This window comes from Convolutriloba macropyga, chromosome 7 (assembly GCF_964194025.1).
Source record: "Convolutriloba macropyga chromosome 7, txConMacr16.3, whole genome shotgun sequence".
Taxonomy (NCBI): domain Eukaryota; kingdom Metazoa; phylum Xenacoelomorpha; order Acoela; family Convolutidae; genus Convolutriloba; species Convolutriloba macropyga.
Genome location: NC_134474.1, coordinates 17,658,377 through 17,676,293, shown reverse-complemented (window position 1 = coordinate 17,676,293; position 17,917 = coordinate 17,658,377). Strand labels below are relative to the sequence as shown.

Here is a 17,917-nt window from a genome sequence, read left to right as displayed (position 1 = left end):
ACTGTAATCGCATTTGCAAGATGAGTTTTTTTTAACCGTGTAAGATCAGCTAAGGGAAGTTTTATCGTATCACTTTCAATTATTGTCTTATCAGACCTGATAACAAGACATGATATGCTGTCTTATAAGATCCTCCGACAGATATCTCATAACACAACATCGTAGGAAAATTGTACAGACTTACATGATAAAAATTCCCGAATTAATTGGGCATAGATGAATAAAACGATACTAACTGAGTTGATAGCAGCCAGGAACGAAAACAGAACCGGCATCTCGTCCATATTTCCATACCGAGGCCGTCCAAAGTCATTGGCACCATTCTCTACACTGATACTAACAACGGGCGCTTCTGGTTGGCTGTTGCCAAACACAGTGTTCTGATTGGCCGATCCGCGCTGATCATCGTAGAACCTCCCGGATGAGGAGTAGAGGTTGGGTCCGTAGTTGGAATAAAGTTGGTGATCGAAGTTTGAGTTGGATGACGGTAGAAGTGATGTTTGGAAAGGAGAGACGAAGAGAGAGTTGGTTCTGAAGTTGATCACCATCAGCCTGACTTTGTTGGGTGTTTTGTTGCTGATGAACAGTTTGCCAGGCAGAACCATTGAGAGATTGCGCTAAAAATATGAAGTATAATTGATTAATTGCTCTCACGGAACAGATCCCCACATTTACAGACAGAAATCCCAGTGAACCAATACTTGATACACCTTGATAAAGATACAACTATTGAAAATCTTGGAATATGTTGCCAAGAATTTGAAAGAACAATATAGCGTACAAAGAGACTCAGTAATGTGCGTTTCCGACCCCGCTCAACTGCCTTTTTGGCATGAATGTCTACCAAATAAAGATCAGATAGAAAACCCCCAAAAATTAAGTATTTTTCAAAAAAGGTGCATGAACAAAAAGATTGCCTCCAACGCAGATAACTCAGTGGAATTAAAAATGCCACCTTAGATTGATGAGATCAGCCATTATGACGTCAAATTTAGACAAAAATTAGTTTATTTTTTTTGCGAAAAACCTGTGTCGAAGCCAGTAAATTCATAACAACATCTTTAAAAACATTAGATTTTATAAATTTGCACCTTCCCTCGACGACAATAGTGTCATATGTGACCTGTAATTAACGGGGCTAGGTAACAAGTAGACAAAGAAGAAAAAGTAAAAAATGTTTTGTTTTCATTTTTGAAAACCATTGATTTCAAAGTCATGAAAGCGATCTATTCAAATCAGAATATAGGCTCATTTATTGTTCCATAAAAAACCAATGCGACCTGTCAAGTTTCAGAAGATTTTATACGACTGAAAACACAAAGTAAAAACGAAAATTAAAGGCAGTTGTAAAAAATTCAATTAAATTATTCAAGAAAGGGGTGTCGAAGCCGTAAAAGCCATAATCCGAGCCTTTAAAGACTTTTATATGTTCAATGAAGCAGCACATTGAAGGCCATTAAAGTAATATGTGATCATTCAATAATGTGACAAAACGAGAAAAAACGTGGAAAATTGGCCAATGCCTAAAAATAAAGAAAAATGTGAAATCTAGTAGTATCAAAGGCAAAAACCATAACTTAACAAGCAGACGAGATCAAATTTTATTTAATTAGAAAGAAGGGGAAGAAAAAGCAGTCCTTCTTTACTGACACTAAGCTACAAGTTGGCCAAATTATGAGAAAAAGAGTGGCAAAGTTCAATAAGCCATTGTTTGCTTAAAAATCAACCATTTTTAAAAGTCAAACGAACAAAATCTTTCGAGTAAAGAAACTAGATACATTAATTTGCAACTGCTGATGAAGCCAATAGGACTTATCAAAACTGAGCTTTAAGAATTGTTCTGTCTTTAATTATAAAAATTATCGATTTTTTTTAAAAAAGACCAACTAATTACACTCGTAATTATTTTTGGATTGTAACTGTCCAAGATTGGACCAAAACCAGCCCTGCTAATGCTGTCCGTCCATTATGAACACTCAATTGTAGTGAATATTATAGATCTAGATAACTTGTTAGTTAAAAGCTCATAAATAAACACTGCGTTTTCGATAATCATAGAGTAAAGTTAGCAAAAAACGGCAAAACTTTAATTCCAGAATAGTCTCAATGGAAAAGGATGTAAGACTAGCGTAGTTTAAAAAGATTATGTTAGTTGTTTTTGGGTGTGTACTTCCGGCAAATTTAATCAAAGTAGATTAAAGGAGCTTATTTCGGGCAATTTTGGATGACAAAGGCTGAATTTTGAAATTTTCAGCCAAATTTTTAGCCAAAAACATAAAATCAAAATTGTCAATAGTCCTTTTTTCTCTTTAAAACTAAAACCAACAGTGATGTTGCTGGTATTTTTTACATATTTTGGGAGAATTGACTAAAATAAAGCAAAAATTCCTGAAAATTCGAATAAAAATAAACCAAATAGCTCTAATTTTCACAAAAATTTAAACCACGAAAAATCTTTTTAATTTCAAATTCTACGCTGGACAAGCTTTTTAATGACTCATAACTCTGTACGATGAATATATCGATCAGTCAAAATTGTCTGAACAAAAAACCCCAGTTGAGTATATAATTCCTCCCCCCTCAAGAGGGGTCGGAACAAATACTGGTACCCAATAGCAGAAAGTGATAATAAATTGTAACTATATTATTATTTAATTAATCTAAGAACTGTTAAGTGTATTCTTAGATGCTAAGTCCACTTTCATTTGTCAGGTTTTACTAAGAAAAAAGATGTGAACAAAACAGGTAGAAAAAAAACGAAGCTTAAAATATCTCAAGAAGATTTTAGCGTCACGAAAATTGAGCAAAACTGAAACTCAGAAGAATATCCAGCCCGTTCAATAAGCAAAGAATACAAATAATGAACATAACCGACTAACAATGGGAGAGCTGGACGAGAGCAGAGTCCAATGTCCAAATCACCAGGTGGAGAAGAGTGGACGGAGTGTTTGGATGGGGGGGGGGGGGGGGGGGGTCAAACGTTTCAGATTAAGAACCACCCTTCACACCATGAAATTGCCTCCTCAAAGCAGTTTTGCTTAATCGAGTAGATAATAGTAAGCCGGAAGGCTCTACGAGAACACCTCAGTCACTTAATGCCCTCTGGGCTTTACCTGTTTATCCCGTTTTTGAGGGCAAAAAATTAAAAGGTTCAGACAACAAATCAGTCATGCAAAAAGAATCGCTATAAAAACACAATTGGAGCAATAAAAACAATTGGTCAAGTTCATAACAAAACTATAAATGACAGTCATAAAAAACCCAAAAAGATATGGTATAGGCATCACTTTGTTTTGTTTTCGACAAACTCAGGAGAAGTGTTATCTAAATCACAAAACAATTTGAATGTTCCCAGGTTGGAAATACCGTTTTAAATCAAATTTGTAAGCAACCTGATTTCAGGAAACAACTGCAAAATTGGAAGTCGCTCAGAATCAATCGCAAAATTTCTTGACCAAAATAATTTGGATAATCTTGAGTTTGGAACATTAAAAGTGGAAAAGCTACATCAACAAGGTACAATGTAACGGCGCGCTAAGTTAATATACCGCAGTATAAACATGTTCACAATATACAGATTCCGATTATTCAATCGAACTTTACTGATTGTCTTTTTTTTCGGCCCACAAAAAATTGGAGATGAACGCGTGTTTGATGTAAAATTTAAAACTGCATCAGAAAAATCGTAACCTAGACAGCTGACGATGGAAACCTCAAAAGGACAAAAAAGAATCTGACAAATAATAGAACATAAATCGACCTAAAGACTCGTTTAAAAAGCAATAAACGCTTGAAAATATATTGCCAGAAATTTCTTTTTGCAATTATACTTGAAAGCAATTTTATATAATTAGATTAGTATTGAACCAATGCCACATTACTTTCATCCATTGATCAGTTTTTAAATCAGTTGATCATTTTTATGATCCAAAATTATGTTCACTAGCGAAAACAATTCTCTTCACTTTCCAAACACAAAACTTTCAAAGAAAAGACTGTGATAACCCAATGAAAAGACAGAAGAGAACATACTACTTGGTAGCAATTACAAACTTCTGTTCTATTATTAAAATTAGAGTTTTCTTATGTACAGCCACCAGGCTGCCTGACCAGTTCAAACTCAATATTTTGAATCGACCTAAACTTTCAACCTTAAGTTCAAATCAAATTTTGAGAATATCAATGTCTTGCGAGAAATGGTGCCTGAAGTATGACCATTTTGTTGTCCTCTGTTGGCCTTCAAATTTCATTCGAATCAGTTCAAATAAACTGATGAGAAAATGGGAAATTATAGTTCAATTGAGCATTCTAAGAATGGAATTTGAAAACCACTAAAACCACTAACAACAACAAAGAAAATCAAAAACAGAAGTCAAACTATGCAAAAGAAAAAAATCCACTATGCTTTACAAGAAATTTGAATTGAAAATAATGATATAAGCACTCTCCTTATTGTACCATTTACTGCCCCTTTTTGACTAAAATCATCAAACGAAAGTAACTTCTGATTAAGTTTTAAGACTAAAATTTTCACAAACGGGTGGTCCAATCTTAACAAAATTCGATGCTCCGATTTAGAAACATAATCTTAAAATTATCTCGAAGATTAAAAAAAGGCTTCAACAGTCGCTTTGCCGCCATAAAAGTCAGCCTTCATTCTTGTCTCCGAAAATCATAACAACGTAACGTCAAACAAACTGAATTTACGGCAAGCCGTCGGGGCTTTCCATTGTAGTTAGCTTAGGGAGGGTCACAAGGGATCTCGTGAACTGAAACGAAACTAAAAAGAAAACTTAAAATCGGTTTCGGTGCACTTTTTGTTCAACTCTCAGGAAAATCGATTGCAGTCAGTTGCGTTTAGCTGCTCAAAATCGAATGAGAGCTATTTAAATGAGCAAGATTAAAGAAGTCAAGGACAACAAAATTAATCTATCTAACCAAATTTTTTGCAGAAAAAGTTTGTCGAACCCATCTAACCAAAATTTTTGCAGAAAAAACCAATCTAACCAAAAAAGGAGCGACTACAATCGCTATCAACTTTGTCTGAGAGCAACTAGTGTTTCAATCTAACTTTGTACTGAATAATCGGAAAACCAACTTTAGACAATTAGACTCTCTGACAAAATAATGATATAAACTGAAACACAATTTTAACCAAATAGTATTTTGTTTACAAGAGTGCAAATGTAGTCAAAAGATTGTTAATGAATAGCATCGAAACAAAATATAACAGTTTTGATATCAGCTACAATAAATTGTTTATAAATTAAATACTCAAAAAAATTGATACCTGAAGTAAAAGAACTATAGAGATGGATAACCACAACTCTACAACTGATAACCATAAGCGATCAATATGCATTAGTTCTGCCAAAAAAATTCTGCCAATAAATTTATTCTGCCAAAAAAAATTTCCCCCTAAAGTTTGTGTTTCAAGTCATCGAAAAAAGTTAATTTGATACGATTGATACGAAAACGTTAATTGATACGATTCAACCCAATCTCCTAAGAAGCGCCAAGGCTCAGATATGTAGTATAAGAAAAAGTTTAAAAGCTCTGAAAAATGGAGCACCATTTCAAAAATTGGAAACAGCAGCCAATAAATAAGCATAGCTCAGTTTATGAAACAGCAATCTAGAATTTCATGTCTTAATGAAAATTTTATTTCATAAAGGTGAGAAAGACATACAATTCATTTTTCATTACATAACATAATTCAAGCCATTATTAGATTTTGTGGGAACAAAGACATGAAAGGTTTCAATAATTAGAGATATTTAACAGCAGAGACAAGTGAGAGATACAGACCATGGAAAGCGCGACGGATGATTGACTGAGGATTTGTGGATCCTTATCCACCACTTTCACCACCACTTCCAGATTGGGAGCTGCAAATGTGTAGTCTTTGCTGCTATCCACAGGCATCCTTCTCACCAGACTGTCCAGAATATCCCTGATTCTGAAGAAACACAATAATGACATAATTCACCCAAGTCATTTTTGAAAGCTGGCTTTTTTTCCTTTGTAGCCCCCCCCCCTCGCCCACCCTCCCACCTCGTTTAGTATGTGCAAAGTATTTCTCACAATTGTGGGCAAATATTAAACTAAGTTCTTTAACTATTGGCACGTGTTCCATAGCTGGGAAGTATCTAACGTTCTGGGGTTCAAAAACGAAAAAAAGATTCGAAAGCGTTTTATCGAGTGAGAGGGCTTTGTCGCATGATTGATGACTGTCAACGAAAAAACTCCAACGTGTATGATCAACCAGATAACAAAAAATTGAAGTGAGTTGTTCAACTTGTATAGCAAATTATATCCAGCAAAATGCGCCCAAAAAACCTATCGTGCAAAATCAGTTAATTTTTTTGTGTAAGGGATATTTCTACGAAATGTTTCCGTTTAATGTTCCAGAAAAAGTTCCAACAGAGTAAATAAACAAGACAACGGGAGATCAATGAAACAAAATAGCAAGATTCGCATATGCTTAAATATTTGCATATTGCCAATATTTGAATATTTCCAATATTCGCATATTGCCAAAAATCAGAAAAAAAAAAACAATTTCAAAAATTAGGAAATTTGAAGCATCTGTAATTTTGGAGCACAGTTTTTGTTTATTTCACACCAAGACTGACCCCTGCATAAACTTTGAATCAGTTACTTCAAATGGTTAGACTAAGAAAAACAACTTAAATGTAAATAAATACAAATAAAAATTACTCAAATAAAAATACGTAAACAGCTTACATAAATGCAAATGTTATAGCGCTTGAAATCCATAAAATCATGAAAAAAAACTATTATATTCCCGAATAAATTTGTAATTTCGATAAATCATACATCATAGATTTTTCTGAACAAAGTTGCTATGCAATCTAGAACAGAATTGCTAGTCATCTGCTTTGCTTGACATAATTTTGTTGAACAAATAAATATGAAAATAAAAAAGTGGATCGACAAAAATTTCGCTTTTCCAAACACTGAAAACGTCATTACAATACATCGCATAATCACGTATAAATTTTTTAAAAAAATCAAGATTATTTCAAATTTGATCAATCACTTCACGGAGAAAATAAACTCAAAATTTTAATATGGACAGATAAATTCAAAAGCAATTTTGCTACAGAAATTTAAAAAAATTTTAAATTCGAATTTTAAATTCAAAAGCGTCCGATTTTTAAATTCAAAAGTATGATCATTCGCAACTCAAAATGGAATTTGTATAATGGATTACGCTACGCAGCTTGCAAAAATTTTATCTTCATTGTGAAAAGCTTGTTCAACAAATGCCAGTGTCAGAGCAATGACAATTTTATGCATTCATTGGTTCAAAGTTGAAATATATATATATATATATATATATATATATATATATATAAATATATTTATATTTATATATATATATATATATATATATATATATATATAAATATGACCAATAGATAATTGACCAACCTAAGCAGAATAATAATCAAAAACAAGAACAAAAAGCAATTAAAAAACCACTGGAAACAAAATAAAAAATAAAATAGCTTCTGGTTTGTTTCACAAAACTAGAAGCTTCTTACGCTAGTATTTCAATTTGCTCTGTATTATTTTTAAAGTAAAAACTTTTTATGTCTGCATCAGTAAAAAAACTGAATGTCATCTGACCAAACAGAAATTTGAAAATGTTGAAATAAAAGACAAATTAAGATAGCTTCCGGTTTCAAAAAAATAGAAGCTTCATACGCTAGTATTTTAATTTGCTCTGTATCAATTTTATAGTTTAAACTTTTTATGTCTGCATAAATAAAAAAAACTTTAGGTGATCTGATCAAAAAGAAATTTGGAAATGTGGAAATAAAAACTAAATTAAGATAGCTTCTGGTTTCTAAAAAATCGAAGCTTCTTACGCTAGTATTTTAATTTGCTCTGTATTAATTTTATAGTTAAAACTTTTTATGTCTGCATAAGTAAAAAAACTGAAGGTAACCAAAAAGAAATTTCGAAATTATCGTCACATTGCAAAGCAATTTTAACTAAACAAAGCATAATTTCTGAAGCTTTTCTTTTTTGTTATTTGAAAGAGCAGAACAACAAAAATACAATTGCAAAAACATAAGAGTATTGAATCATAAGAAGTTCATCGGATTATTGGTAAAGTTTCCAGGAGTAAAAAAACTACTAATAATTGATGCCTTAAAAATTTATTTGTTTTCAATCTGAGGGACACTTATAAAAAAATCACACTGTTGCATTGGAAACACTGATAGACTAACGAATGGCAATAAAAAATGCAACTCACATGTCAATTTTTGGGATAAACGCCAAAGCTCATTTCACAAAGAGAAAAAGTTTGCACGTTCTCAATTTACATTCCTTCGAACTAGCAATTATTTTCCTTCAATTTAAAAGAGCATACGATGTTAACGGAAAACAATGGTTTAATGGACCAAGATTTGTTACTGAAAAGTTTCCCAGCCTTTGTCAAGAAATAAAAAGCTAAGAAAAGCGTTTTAAAAGGATTAATGGTTTATATGTTATTGCACACCCAGAAAAGACGAGAAATCTGATTGTCAATTAGAAAAAACAATTCTTGTTATTTAGCCTCGGTAAATATGCTGAAGAAAAGTAAGCCCTACTTTATTATATGAAAATATATGAACAATTGAAAATTAATTAAATTTTGATGAATTTACATATTATAACATCGCCGGCGGATATAACTGCAAAACAGACTTATGTGATGAAGAGTATAGATAGCAACACCTCCAAAAAAATTCAGATTAGTTATTTTGGTCGCCATGCTTATTATCAACGTTATATAGGAGCCCTCTTTTCACCTTGAAAAGTGTTAAGTTGGTCTCCAGCAAATTTAATACAGTAAGAAGTCATTTAAAAAGCGATGTTCACCAAATTTATCACACAGTTCAATTTAAAAGTCACCGCCAACAAAAACCGCCAACAAGGTCTGTGTTTTTTATCGTAACGTCAGTTATGATAAAAAAAAACTTATCCCACAAAGCTTACAACTCACCGCCCACAAAAAATGCATGAAAGTAGCAAAAGAGCAATGAAATAGCGGCATGAAAAAGATCAAAAATTGCAAACAATATTGCTCACTTGAAGTTTGCGTAGATTAAAAAATGTTAAACCAAAAAGAGCGTCAGACGATGGAACAAAAATATAAACCAAGATCACCGCAACGGATCTCCTCTCAATTTACAGCTTCGCAACTGTAACAACTAATTTGGCTTTAGACACGCTCCCCTCGACCTGGTAAATGATATATATCACTGGTATTCAAGTGTTTTTTTAAATATTAACTGATCATATTTATTTTCAAAAAATAGATTAGTTTTTTTTGAATGATTAAATATTCAGCCATCAAATACGTTGTTAAAGTTGTTAGGTTTTTTCAGGTCACTCAATATAGCAAAAACGTGACCAAAATATCACATGACCTTAATATACCGCTTTGAAAAGTCATCATTTGATAGTCAGAAGAGGTTTAATTTTCCGAAGAGCAGCATTTTCTAGCTAGCTGCTGTATAATAAGACATAATGTTCAATTATTTCTATCACACTGTATGCAAGATACGAACCCAGTAGCACTTGTGAATCGCTTCTCGGCTAGAACTAGCGCCTCTCGTGGGAAATTGACCACTCGGTTGATTATCCGAAACATCAGCTCACAGTGCTAAAACAAAAACGAATTCTATGTATTGAACGATTGTTATATCTACTCTAACCCCCCATGCCCCGCCTTCCTCCATTAGTCACATTAATTTAATTACCCCCCCCCCCCGTTCAAGTTGTCCCAGTGCTCTGTGTCGGAACGACAGTACATTTTTAACACACTTACTCTGTGCAATAAAAAAGGCATTAGGGCACATGTATGTAGAGCTTTGAATGTTTTTCCATCAAAAGTAAGTATTTGCAAAATCAAGAACTCTATATCTTCAAAAGTACTTCACGTCTGAAGAGTTCATTGAAATTGAATTATAAATGACGGGCATTCAAAAGATATAAGATTCACCGATTAAGTTAATAGGGTATTGCAGACATTTTGACAGTAAATGGTGCTTGAGTTAGATCAATCACATTTTTTTGATAAATTTCCCCGTCTGACGCAGGAAACTGTTGCATCTATTAATAATAACCTTCTCAGTTTATATGATTATAACCACAGTTGATTGATTATCAAATGTTGTTTATTTTCTAAGAGGAATCATCAATCTTAAACTGCTTTTGATTTGACACTTTCACATCAAGATTAAAGACAATCCTAAAATGCAGTGAATCTGATGATAATAAACAATGCTTCTAAATCTATATATAACCAGACCCGATTTAAATTGTCAGGAAAAGTAATTTTTTGCAGAAATCCCCGGCAGTCTAAACTTCAACGGTTATCTTGGTTCTCGCGCATTTTGCTGATGTTCCTATTTATATGCGTTAGCCTTAGCTTTTTTGGGTGTTTCTCTTTCTTCTTTTCTTAGGCGGCCAGTTCGAATCTCTCCGGGTTCTGGTGCAATCTTTGTGGAAAAAAAGTGGAACACGCAGAATCTAGGGCATCTGTCAGGCTGTTCTTGCAATACGCTTTGCTTGCAAGATGCTGTTCTGCATTCTATACTCTCCAAAAATTTTGTAAAGGGCATTTTCTGATGAAGTCGGTGCAACAGAAAATAGCCAAAAAAATTGAAGCCAAATAAAGACATATTCGGCTGTAATTGAAAGCAGGACTCGCAGTTTATGTTCCAACCGCAATCATCTAAAAAACTTTTAAAACAAAATTAAATCAGTTTGAGCAGCAAAATATGATTTAAAATGGTCACATCAGGTGTTCTAAAAATTATCTGAAAATTTTTCTGAAAATGATTCAGAAAAAGATTCTAGCAATTCAAGAAAAGCGAAACAACCGGTTAGGTGTTGTGGAATAATAAAAAAACACATAAAATAATGTTTTCCAAATAATAGGACAATTTATTTTCATCGCCTAAAATGGAGCTCTAGAAAAAATTCAATTTGAGCAAAAACAAAGAGCAAGAGAATAACATAACCACAGTTGTAAAAAAAAACGGAAAATGCTCCGAAAAAATGATTATTCACACCAATTAGGGGTTTTCTTAAAAGTAATTTCGTCTGCTTTTTTTCAAAATATATAACTAACGGATTATTTTAAATTGCATTATTCAGCAATCACAGACACATAAATCGCTAACAAAACAAAAAAGAATTTTCAAGATTTCTAATTTGTTTGCATAAGTACCATCATCTGCTCCGGCCATTTCTAACAATAATTAATTCAAAACGCTCCACAAAGAATGCAAAACATATCTTCAACCAGACTTTTCTCCAAGGAAACATAAAATATGCAACAGTTAGCCTAATAAGATTTTCCATGGACGCGAGCTCGTGGAACAAAAAATCTCTCTAATAATTCTTTATACGTTTTTCAAGCATGAGTCTTCCGATTTCCCAAAATTCACTGAAATCGATAGACAAGAAGGTACAGTAAATACAAGCTGCTATTTTCAGTTAGTTATTCAGTTTGTTGTAACTATATTTAATAAATTTTTCTCCTATAGAAAAATAACACAATTATTGTTAAGCTTACAACATTCAATTTTTAATTAAGCTTTCCTTGAGATAGAACAGGTGAAAAAAAGCTATGTAAGAGTTAAAAGGTACCAAAAGGCCCAAACTGGCAAAACTGATTAAGATGCTAAACGCCTGAAAACTGTTATTAAATAATAGTAGGTCATGTCGTTGAAAAATATCAACCATTTACGTTGATAGAAAACTGTCATCTTCTGCGAAAGAAATTCTTTGGAAAATGAGCAAAGTTATGAAGGAAAGTTGGTTCTGCTTCAAATATTTTTTTTGCTAGACTAGTTTTTTTGCAGAAAAAAAGTAACCTCTCGTTTAAGATAAAGAATGCACCAGATGATAATATTAATATTGGTTTCTGCGTGATCGCAGCGGAACCGCATTAGGCTACAGCGGCCTGTCCTCAGCTGCCCTTTTTCTTATTAAAAACATTGCCAAATACATTGATAATTAAAAAAACACAACTCAAAAAATTACAAAACTAATGATTTGAAGTTAATTTATTAATTTAATTAAAAACTAGCCCATTATGCACTAAAGGAGTCGCTAAAGTAAATATAATTGACGTAAATTAATAGAACAGTCATAGAAAGTTAAAGCTCGACTACCTCAAAACTCGAATAGCACAAAGATCATACAGTTATAATAATTTACCCTTGTTGGACATTCTTATGGTACAGCTCACCTCTTACCTAATACGTGAAATATATGATTTTGACTAAGCATGGAAAATATGGTGTCAGGACAATTTACCCAATTCTGCTTTACTTAATGCCTTTTTACCCCAGTAATTAAGGATTCGATCTCTACAGAATAGGTTATAAATAGGGTGGTTGTCATCGTTACTTCCAACGTTTTTGGGGGGAGTATATTTTTGGTTTTCAAAAACTTTGTTCCAACTCTTTAATAATAAACAATTTATTTGAGTCGGTCAAAATACATTAAAAAACCTGATTTAATCTCAATCAGTGTAATGGAAAAGTGTGTATTGAAAAATTATAATAAGAAAGAATCAAATCTTGTCTCATCTCAACTTTAAGATGCAAAAAAGAGGAAAAAACAGAAAACTAATTAACTAACCCCATTCGTCTGGAATCGAAATACACCTTTAGCCGAGGTCTTCAGAAACAAATGGCAGGTGAATTAAGTTTTCGCAGCACGTGCTCACGTTTTCTCTCAATTCTCGAGCCATTAAACGATTTTAAGTTGTTTCTATCTGCATATTGCAGAAATAAATACGAAAAGGCTTAAAAAGTTGTAGTTCTGAGGATTTTATCAAAAAAAAAACAAAAAATATATGAGCTATAAGAATGTTTCTAATTTTATACACTTAAGTATTTATGAGTAATTATTTCCGTTATAAGTCACTTATTTGTTGATAGATCATGCTGTCTATACAACTATTTAATCGTAAAAAACTAGGGCTTTTAAACTATAAAACACAGCGTACTTGTTGAGTTTTTTTTCTGCAAAATTTCAATTTTTATCACATTTCTTGAATCTACAATCACTAGTTTTTTTATTAGATTCATGCGACGTCTGCGACTTCGATAAAGTGCTGCACAAACGCCCCAAAAGACTGCCAGCAATTGAAAGCCAGAAATACTCTCCGACACAGTCAAATTATATAAAGACCACAAAGTTTCCTGAAATTTTAGTCACGAAACAAACAGTTAGAGTCAGAATATGAGTGGCATATATTGGTTTCAGGACAATAGAGCCAAATCTATTTTATCCAATGCTCTTATACCCCAACTGCCATTATAACCAACCTGCCATTTTTCTTCAATGCCAGCTTTAAATTACCCAATTGTTGAAATTACCAGAAAGACTATTCAGCCGACTATATAATTAAATAGAGCGCGAGACTTGATATAAAACAAACTATCACAACCGAACATGGGATAATTTAGCGAAAAGATCAAAGAGCATTGGAAATGGCAGTTGGGGTAAAATTGCATTGAGTAAAATGACATTGATTAAAAGTGAATTGGGAAAAGTGTACCCGGAAAATATTCCTTAAGAAATCCTAAGATGTTTCATGATAAAACCTATCCAAATTACGTTGAGAAATTGCTCTCACCTGACGAGGGTTGGATTCTATTGCATCTTGTTTCATCCGTGTGGCTATACTTTCACTATGGGTCCAAAAGAAAAAAATGAAACCAACTTTGAAGCCTTTTTTATTTGCCCTTTTGTAGTAAATTGCCAATTGAGTTTAGCTGCTGAAATCCACGAATGACAGAGTAATTGAAAATGAGAACGCAAGCGTGGGAATGTCACTCGGAAATTTTGGCATAAAAAGACACGCATCTGCAATGATTTGTCCACACATTCTTGGATAGTAACCAAGTAAAAGAAACTTAACAAGAACATACTGTTGATGCTCTAGACTACTTTTTTTACAAGACGAAATGTTGCTCAAAAAAGCAAAATTTGAGTTGACTGGTAGTTTCCGAATGAGCAGCTGACGTTGCTACCAACCAAAACCATTGCAAAGTTCTAATCACTATACAAAAGTATATGAACATAAATTTTTTGCCATCATTTATAAAAAAAGGAAAGAATTCTACCTTTTTCTAAGAATTCTATTTAGATGAGACTGGAGAAACTTACGGTTGAATTGTTGAGAGAGAACTTGAATAGATTTGGCAACAGGACATTGATAAGCTGAGCAGTTTGAGATATGGCTGATATTGCATCCGCATTGGGAGTAGTCACCCCACCCCCACCACCCAATCCGGGGTCCTCGAAAGAAGGTGACATCTCTTCGGGTGGCAAAAGGGACGAGGGAGAGTAACCCCAGGGCCAGTAGCGACCCATGCTGTCCAAAACTGTTTGAAGCACCTTTCCCGCTAGTTGTAAAGAGGGTTTCTGAAAAAGGGATGAAATAATAATAATATTATTACTAATAGTAAACATAGCTTGCAGACTGCAAGAAAATAGCTGCAATAGCTTTGTAGACCTGATGAAAAAACCAATGAAATGAATAAGACAAAAAAATTAGAGAAAAGCAATAGGTTTTTCAGCGTGATTTTATGGTGTCTTTAATTGATTTAGATTTATTTATTGCAAAAATTCGATTGGTATTAGATACAAATTATTTGACTTTAAATTATTCCAACCAAGCAAGCAAATTCATTTTAACAGGGAAGATGAATTTGAGAGGGAACAAAATCACGAGGGCCAAAAAAAACAGCCGGAAGAATTCCCGAAACGACTCGAAGTGGAAATCCACTTAAACGGCAACCAACTACTCATCAGACAAAAGGTGCCTCCACTATATTAGGATTATCTTGAAACAAAACCATAAAACGAAAAAGTGAAAACAAGAAAAACAAATCTGTTAAAATATAAAAAACTGGATCAAATTTGGTCATAAATCGAGACCCCAAAATAACTATCTCTGCCAAAATTACTTCATCGAAAAAACTAGTGCCTACTAAAACCACTTGTGAGAATTTTTAAAAACACTTGAAGCCAATCATAAAAAATAAGCTCTTACAAACAACTTGGACTAAAAAACTGGAAAAAATTGGCAAATTTTTTAATATTACAAAAGCAGATAAGTCCAAAGAAAACTTCCCCTCAGTCCAGATGCTCGCAGAACAATAGACGAGTTATAATAAGCTATGGAACTTGTTTAAAAAACAGAATAAAAACCGAAAAAATTAAGAAAAATAATTAATAATTAAGAAAAAATTAAGAAAGCACGTTAACAAAAAATTTTGCTCGCTTACAGAAGAAAACAGCTATATGAATAAAAACCACTCTCTTTTCGCTCCAATCTTCATTTTGTTCAGCAAAAAAATAACTCCAATTTTTTCACGTGTTTCATTTCCGGCTTCGAAATTCACTACAATAAAATTGATTAAGAATACTCCTCTTCTCCAATACTCCTCTTCGAGTCGTAAAAACACGCGAGTGAGCAAAAAACTCAACATAGTGAACATTTACGTAACACAGGCATTTCCTTCAAACAAATGCAGACAAAATCATCCAACAACTGATTTGAGGTTAGTGTGACATAATCGAGGCGAACAAAATGTTGATAAGAAAGTAACAAACATAACACGACGTCCTGGATAAAAATTCATTAAATACAACATAATTATACCTGACTATAAACCCAGCCAGTAGTGGACAGGACAGGCTCTGATAGTCGAATGATCATTTGCTAAGACACAAAATACAATAAATAAAAACCCCAAAAAATTTTTTTTTCAAATTTTTGAAATGTCAAAGTCAATCAAGTAAAAAAAAGAACGTTCACAGTATGTAAAAAACCATGACTGATTGTTTAAAAGTTGAAAAAACTTTTAAAATCGTTTAACTCCAGTCTGATCTCACTCAAATGAGAACTGTTAATTTAATAGAAAGATTCAGAGACCAAAAATCAGAAAAACCTTTCACATTTCTCGAACACATATGATTTCAAAGAGAATAAAAAACAAGCCACTGGTTTTATTTACTTAAAGACTCAACGCAAACGGTACTCCGAAAAAAATGAATTTTATTTGACGAGAAATTCAAGCAGGAAAACGGCAAGAACAACTGTAGGGCAAAACTAAGAAAAAACAATGATAATAAATGAGAACAAAGAGTATCAAAATCGATCAGATAGTTACATGTGAAAAACAAATAAATAGATGAACAATGCTTCTTTAGAGAGCTGGTACAACATTCCATATGAGACTGAGTTACAGAAAAAAATAAAGTTAGAAAATAAACTAAAAAACGCAGAAACTAAGAACAAACTAATCATTTTTTTATAAGTCGTTATATATTTAGAAAAGATTTTGAGTAGTTAAACTGATACAGCGTGATTTTATGATGTCTTTAAATGATTTCGATTTATTTATTGCAAAAATTCGATTGGTATTAGATACAAATTATTTGACTTTAAATTATTCCAACCAAGCAAGCAAATTCATTTTAAGAGGGAAGATGAATTTGAGAGGGAACAAAATCACGAGAGCCAAAAAATTAGCCGGAAGAACTCCCGAAACAACTCGAAGTGGAAATCCACTTAAACGGCAACCAACTACTCATCAGACAAAAGGTGCCTCCACTATATTAGGATTATCTTGAAACAAAACCATAAAACGAAAAAGTGAAAACAAGAAAAGCAAATCTGTAAAAATTTAAAAAACTGGATCAAATCTGGTCATAAATCGAGACCCAAAAATAACTATCTTTGCCAAAATTACTTCATCGAAAAAACTAGTACCTACTAAAACCACTTGTGAGAATTTTTAAAAACACTTGAAGCCAATCATAAAAAATATGCTCTTACAAACAACTTGGACTAAAAAACTGGAAAAAATTGGCAAATTTTTTAATATTACAAAAGCAGATAAGTCCAAAGAAAAATTCCCCTCAGTCCAGATGCTCGCAGAACAATAGACGAGTTATAATAAGCTATGGAACTTGTTTAAAAAACAGAATAAAAACCGAAAAAATTAAGAATAATAATTAATAATTAAGAAAAAATTAAGAAAGCACGTGAACAAAAAATTTCGCTCGCTTACAGAATTTTTTTCACACCTCAATATCTTGCGCTCAAGAAAACAGCGATATGAACAAAAAACCACTCTCTTTTCGCTCCAATCTCCTGCTTCGAAATTCACTACAATAAAATTGATTAAGAATACTCCTCTTCTCCAATACTCCACTTCGAGTCGTAAAAACACGCGAGTGAGCAAAAAACTCAACATAGTGAACATTTACGTAACACAGGCATTTCCTTCAAACAAATGCAGAAAAATCATCCAACAACTGATTTGAGGTTAGTGTGACATAATCGAGGCGAACAAAATGTTGATAAGAAAGTAACAAACATAACACGACGTCCTGGATTAAAATTCATTAAATACAACATAATTATACCTGACTACAAACCCAGCCAGTAGGGGACAGCCTTTGATAGTCGAATGGGCATTTGCTAAGACACAAAATACAATATAAAAAAACCCCAAAAATCTTTTTTTTTCATATTTTTGAAATGTCAAAGTCAATCAAGTAAAAAAAAGAACGTTCACAGTATGTAAAAAACCATGACTGATTGTTTAAAAGTTGAAAAAACTTTTAAAAACGTTTAATTTAATAGAAAGATTCAGAGACCGAAAATCAGAAAGACCTTTCACATTTCTCGAAGACATATGATTTCAAAGTGAATAAAAAACAAGCCACTGGTTTTATTTACTTAAAGACTCAACGCAAACGGCAATCTGAAAAAACTTATTTGACGAGAAAATCAAGCAGGAAAACGGCAAGAACAACTGTAGGGCAAAACTAAGAAAAAACAATGATAATAAAT

At 32.8% G+C, this 17,917-nt stretch overlaps 1 protein-coding gene across 5 annotated transcripts in view; it reads right to left on the bottom strand.

The window, feature by feature from the left end:
• The window catches only part of LOC142342656 (uncharacterized), a 201,459-nt gene that overhangs the window by 42,478 nt on the left and 141,064 nt on the right, over positions 1–17,917 (bottom strand). For all 5 annotated transcript variants that reach the window (XM_075394110.1, XM_075394106.1, XM_075394109.1 and 2 more), the window contains exons 14-17: positions 14,215–14,472; positions 9,591–9,685; positions 5,809–5,959; positions 237–617 (exon numbers count right to left, since the gene is read on the bottom strand). In XM_075394110.1, coding sequence (XP_075250225.1) covers positions 237–617; positions 5,809–5,959; positions 9,591–9,685; positions 14,215–14,472 — 885 coding nt within the window. The remainder of the gene's footprint in view (positions 1–236; positions 618–5,808; positions 5,960–9,590; positions 9,686–14,214; positions 14,473–17,917) is intronic.